Source organism: Parasteatoda tepidariorum, chromosome 9, assembly GCF_982258835.1.
Source record: "Parasteatoda tepidariorum strain Cologne lab strain chromosome 9, Ptep-v5.0, whole genome shotgun sequence".
In the NCBI taxonomy this organism is placed as follows: domain Eukaryota; kingdom Metazoa; phylum Arthropoda; class Arachnida; order Araneae; family Theridiidae; genus Parasteatoda; species Parasteatoda tepidariorum.
The window spans coordinates 22,420,987-22,427,165 of record NC_141763.1 but is presented as its reverse complement, the minus strand read 5'-3'; the positions used below and the strand labels follow the sequence as shown (position 1 = coordinate 22,427,165).

Below are 6,179 nucleotides of genomic sequence, written 5' to 3'. Positions count from 1 at the left end.
AAAAAGCCAATTCAATGATATTTCTAGTTCTCTCTTTTTTCTCTTGCCATACTCAGAGTAACCTACATATTCTGAATACTTTTGGTGGCGCAAACTAATTGGAGTTAGTGTTTGCCGCAACATTCTCCCCACTTGAGTTTTATGTAGGAGAAAACTCAACACAATAAATTACAAAAAAATACTAAAATTATGGCAGACATACAATTGTTATGTTATAAAATTTAAAGAATTTTAAAAGATACAAATCTGTATTTAACGTCCAAAAATGTTCATAGTTATTTAATGTTCACTGGCATCTTCAGTTACCTCTAAGGGATATAGTCTTTGAATAGGTCTTAGTAAAGTCCCTTTGTCCGTTTTTAATTTGACTAGTCTTACTCGTCCATCTCTTCCGGGAAAAAGCTCAATCACTCTGGCTAAAGGCCAGTTAAGTCTCTTTTTGTCCTCTCTACCTATTAAAACGATATCTCCAATACTGATGTTGTCGAGTTTCTTAGGAACAGATGACCGCAAAAATCCTAAATATTCGCTCCTGAATCTTTCTTTTAGTCTTTCTCTCAATCTTTGAACATATCTGTATCTCTTGTCTAAATTAGTTTTGTCAATTTTGTCTAAGTCGACTACGTCGTTAGTAGGGAGGTCTTGAAGGAATGAAGATAGTGTTAAAGCTCTCAAATCTGGTTCTTCAGACACATAAGTCAAAGGTCTATTGTTCATGATCGACTCACATTCACAAACAAGAGTTGAGAATTCTTCATGAGTCAGAGATGACCGTCCCAAGTTTTTTCTTAAGAGATCTTTGAGAATTCCGATTAATCTTTCCCAGAATCCTCCCCACCATGGGGCGGATGGTGGATTGAATTTCCATTGGATTTGGGAAACTTCAAATTCTTTCATGATTTTGTTCCAATCAAGGCGCTTTAAGGAGGCGTTGAGGCCAGTGAAATTGGTCCCATTGTCTGAGTATAGTGTAGCTACTCTACCTCTTCTGGCAATAAAACGCCGTAATGCTTGAACAAAAGCATTTGTGCTAAGAGAAGGTATCAGCTCTAAGTGAACAGTTCTATATACAGCACAGGAGAAAAGGACGATCCAAACCTTCTCATTGGTCTTGGTCATCAAAGGTCCGGCCAGATCGACACCGGACACTTCGAATACAGCCGATAATCTAGTTCGATCCGGAGGCAGAGGTGGAAATGGTACTTCAAGATTTTTAACCTTTTGTCTCTTGCATGTGACACATCCCCTAATAACGGAGCGAACAGTTCTTCTACCTTTTATAATCCAAAATCTCTCTCTCAGGATTGTTAGAAGAATGGACGTTCCTGCATGTTTATTCAACAGGTGTTCTTGTTCAATAAGTCGGGTGACAACAAGATGCTTTGACAGAAGAATCAAAGGCGCAATGAATTCAGGGGTTTCATCTTCATTCAAAAGTCTAGACTTTAATCGAAGTATCTCCTCATGATCTGAAAACACTTGAAAGTTTTTCAAAGATTTTTTACCTTCTTCGTCATTGAAGCACTCTTTTTGTACTGACCGCAGAAGAGTCTTTTGTGCATTTCTTATTTCTTCTTGCGTTAAATCAACATTCTTTCTTAAATCTTTAGCATTTGGTTGGGAGCGTAACAACCATGCTACAACTCTGATTATCTTAGAAAACTTCGAAATTCTGGATGCTAAAGTAGTTGCAATGGATTCCGAGTCTACATTGATAGCCGAAACAACAGTCTTTCGTTTTTCCTTTTCAACTTCCTCTTCATTAACATTAGCTACTGTCATCGGCCAATCATCCTTAGAATTCTTCAGCCAGGCAAGCCCTAGCCACCACTTGGACTTCAGAAGTTGTTTAGCTCCACATCCTCTCGAGAGAAGATCGGCCGGGTTCTGGCTTCCTTGTACATGATACCAATTCTCAGGTGATGTCAGTCTATTTATTTCAGATATTCGATTGTTCACGAACACTGACCACTGTTCCTTCCTCTTAATCCAAGTTAACACAGTCGACGAATCTGTCCAAAAGTAGGTGTCAATGTTTCTTTTTTCGAGTTTTAAAGCAGAGTCTATAGAATTGAACAGTCTAGCTCCAATAGTTTCTCCCATCAATTCAAGACGAGGGATCGTTATTTTTTTCAGTGGAGTTATTCTTGACTTAGCTTGGAGTAGCTGGACAGTTACAGAGCCATCAGGAGATTCACTTCTTAGGAATATACAAGCTGCATAAGCTGTTTTGCTTGCATCAACAAATGTATGGAAGCTGAGTTTAGATGAGGCAGTAACTCCCAACCATCTTGGGATCTTAATATCATTTAAGTAATGTAAGTCTTTGAACCATGAATTGAATTTTTTCTTTATTTCTTCATTAACTTCTGAATCCCAATGATCTTTAGTCTTCCAGGTTGCTTGAAGTAAAAGCTTAGGTCTTATTAAAGCTGGAGCAAGAAATCCAATCGGATCAAAGATTCGGCTTATCAGGGACAAAATTTTTCTCTTAGTTAATTTCTCGAATTCTTCCAGCTTCAGTGAGTCAGAATCAATTTTTAACGAGTCTAAGTTTTTATCCCATACGTAGCCTAAGACTCGCGCTTCAGTAGCTGCAGACGGGCAATCTAATAATTGGTTGCTTTCCCAACTTCTTAGGTCAAATTGACCTTCTTTCATAATTTCTGTAGCTGACTTTATAAAAGTTTCTAATTCGGTTAAATCTTGTACACTCGTTACGCAATTGTCTACATAAAAACTGTTCCGGAGTTTTTCCAACTGTTCTTCAGAATATTGTATCTTGAATGTCTGTTTGGACAGATGATGATGAATGACAGCCATCAATAAGAAAGGACTACTGGTTAGACCGAAAACAACTCGGCGATGTCTATAAGTCTTCAGTTCATTTTGTTCATCAATCAAAAGAAATCGTAAGTAATTCCTATCTCTTTCATTAAGAGAAATTTGCAGAAAGGCTCTCCTAATGTCAGAAATCACACCAATTTCATGCAATCGAAATCGGGCTAAAATGGATGGTATTGTCTCAATAAAATTTATTCCAGTCTCTAAACAATCATTTAGTGATGGGAAGTTCGGATTCTTGGCTGAAGCGTCAAAGACGGGTCTGATTTTCAAAGAAGTTGTCATTGACTTTTCCTTAATAATTGGGCGATGTGGGAGGTAATGTGTACCTTTAATTGACAATTCTTCTTGTGGAACTTTCTCAATCACTTCTTCTTCTACCCATTCATCAAAAACTTGCTGGTATTTCTTTTCATATCCCGTTTTTTCTAATTTCTTGTTAGTAGATTTTAATCTTTTGAGAGACAACTCATAATTATTCGGTAATAAAGCATGATCCTTTTTCCATGGTAAGCTTACTTCGTATCTTCCATCTGAATTTTGATGAACTGTGTCTCGAAAATGAATCATAACTGCCTTTTGTGTATCTTCTCTAGTGTTTTGTTCAACAGGATCTCTAATACCAAGTAATTCTAAATCCCATAAAAACGAAACAGGTAATTCTTGAGAAAGCATATTTACAACTGTCATATTTAAATTATCATGGTTTTCAAACTGAGGAACCTTCCCTATTAATGTCCATCCTAATTTAGTGTCCAAGGCCACTAATCCAGATTTTAATTGTTCTTGTTTACCCGTAAATAGTTTACCAACAACATCAGCCCCTAAAAGAACTTCAATAGGTCCTGAATTCCCACAATCAGTTATAAATATCCTTTTTTGTCTCAATTCATGAATCCACGGCCCTTGTCTAATGCTAGAAACATTATTACAAATTATTTCCTGATCCAATGCACCTAAATTACAACTATATTTACCATCAAGGCTATCGAGATATATTTTATAACATTTGTGCCGTTGAATTTCTGTTTTCTTACCCCCAAATAATGAGGTCGAAAATTCTTCTTTCCTTTCAAAATCAAAACCTAACTCTTCTGCAGTAGATTTCATAATATAAGACTTTTGAGAACCCGTATCTAAAATAATTCTAGCTTTACGCTGCGCTTTCTTTCCCTTAATAATTACTACAAGAGTCTGTAAAAATACTTCTTTAGTTGCATGCACGCGCGAATGTAAGGTGCCAGTCTCTTTTTCTTTGCTTTCATTATTATCTTGTTTTCTTTACATTCTAAGTCAGGACACATAAATTTTAAATGTTTTCTTGTGCAAATTGAACATTTAATGTTTGATTTACAAGAAAAAGCCAGGTGCCCCTTCAATAAACAAATTTTACATAAGCCCTTCCTTCTAATAACAGACTGTTTTTCTTCTAAAGGCATATAAAACGTTTTCTTGCAAAAACGAGTCTCGTGGTTTTTAAAACAAAATAAACAAAGGATATCATCGTTTGAATTATAACTAATTAATTCAGCCGCAGACGATTTCCGATCTCTCGAATTCAGATTCGCCGGTGGTGTCAAGTTCCTTCGTTCGAAGGGGGAATGAAATATTTCAGTTCTACTCAATTTTATTTTTTCTTCCGCTTGTACTTCGTTTTTCAAAAAATAAATTATCGCATCAAGACTGGATAGTTTTTGTTCGCTTTCTAAATTTTTTCTTTGGCGTTCAAATGAGCGTAACACATTTAATGGTAATGAACTTTCAACAAGGGGATACAAAATTACACCACACATCTCAGATGTAACTCCTAGTGAGTTTAATGCTCTCAATTGAGTTGACAGTTTATTGTATAAACAACTTAAAGAATCATTCTTATTCTTATTCGCATTATTTAATACGAGTTTCAGGAGTTCTCTAACATAAAAATCTATCAATAGATCTTTTCGGCCATACCTTTCGGTTAAACTTTCAACACCTAAAGGATAATTTTCATCTGTTACAGGAAAAGATTCCACAATTTCCCTAGCTTCCGATTTCAGTTTTGTCGACTGAATTAAATAGTGAAATTTATCAGCTTTCGTTAAATTAACATTTTCATGAATATTTTTAAATTGGTTCCAAAACGTTAACCAATCTTTCAAGTCTCCGCCGAATTTATATAATTCAACTTCGGGGAGCCGTTGACATAAAGCTTTCGGAGATTTATTGTTCGGTAATTCGCCGTTATTCTCGGAAGTAACAATTTCGTTTTCACACGAGTTCTTTTTCAAATTATCTAAGGAACGTTTAGCTTTTAATTGAATTCTCAAAGCTTTTTCTCGGTATTCTTCAACGGAATTATATTCAGTTTCGAATTCTTTTTCATCTTGCAATCTATCTAAATAACTATTATGAGTTATTTCCAAAATGTCTACCTTTTGTTTAAATAAACAAAGATCCGTTTCAATTTCGTCATACGTCACACTATCGCCAATTAATAAATTTTCTAGTTTATTGTAGGCCTTAGTAAATGAAGCTCTTTGAGCGGTTTTATTTCTTTTTATTATTTCCATTTTTACTATCTTAATATCAAATTCTTAGCTTCTAAAACTATCGATTCTAAGCACATATAAATTACCGTTCTGGTATCAAATATTCAAATAAATATATATATATTTCAAATCTTCAAAAGTATTCAAATTGTCAAATATTTAATCTTCAAAATGGAAATTAATAAATCTTCGCCTACCTTTCTTACCAATCCTTAAGACAAGGCCGCCCACCCGGGGGCGCCAGAAATGTCGTTCCAAACCGGATTGACTGTGTTTGTGAGAGGCATCTTGTCTATTGATTGATAACGTTTAAAAACAGGCAAAACAAAACATTTATTTTAAATAAAAAACATAACAAAAAACAAAACAAAAAACAGCGTTCCAAAGATATTTCAAAAAGCCAATTCAATGATATTTCTAGTTCTCTCTTTTTTCTCTTGCCATACTCAGAGTAACCTACATATTCTGAATACTTTTGGTGGCGCAAACTAATTGGAGTTAGTGTTTGCCGCAACAGCATTCGTACAAAATCAGAATCAGGACGTAGTTAAATAAAAAACGGTAACTTAAATGTAGTCGTTTCTAATTTGACAGACTTATTTTACTTTTACTTTAACTATTGTTAGTTTAATCATATATATAATCATTGTTAATTCGAAGTATAACTAAATAGTATTATTTTGAACAAAGTAATGGTGAATTAAATAAATCAAACAATTATAACTCCACCCACAAATAAACTGCTAAAGAATTACTTTGATTACCAGTCTTATCTTTTCACCCTGGTTGATACGGTTTTATGCT

At 34.8% G+C, this 6,179-nt stretch overlaps 1 protein-coding gene across 1 annotated transcript; it reads right to left on the bottom strand.

Annotated features, from left to right (window-relative positions):
• Window positions 1-279: 279 nt before the first annotated feature.
• LOC147803382 (uncharacterized) lies at window positions 280-5,396 on the bottom strand. The gene is made up of 2 exons (XM_087151277.1): window positions 4,798-5,396; window positions 280-3,760 (listed from the first exon to the last, which is right to left on the bottom strand). The coding sequence occupies exons 1-2, from the start codon at window positions 5,394-5,396 to the stop codon at window positions 280-282; spliced, it is 4,080 nt and encodes a 1,359-aa protein (XP_087007403.1).
• Between the last annotated feature and the right edge of the window lie 783 nt (window positions 5,397-6,179).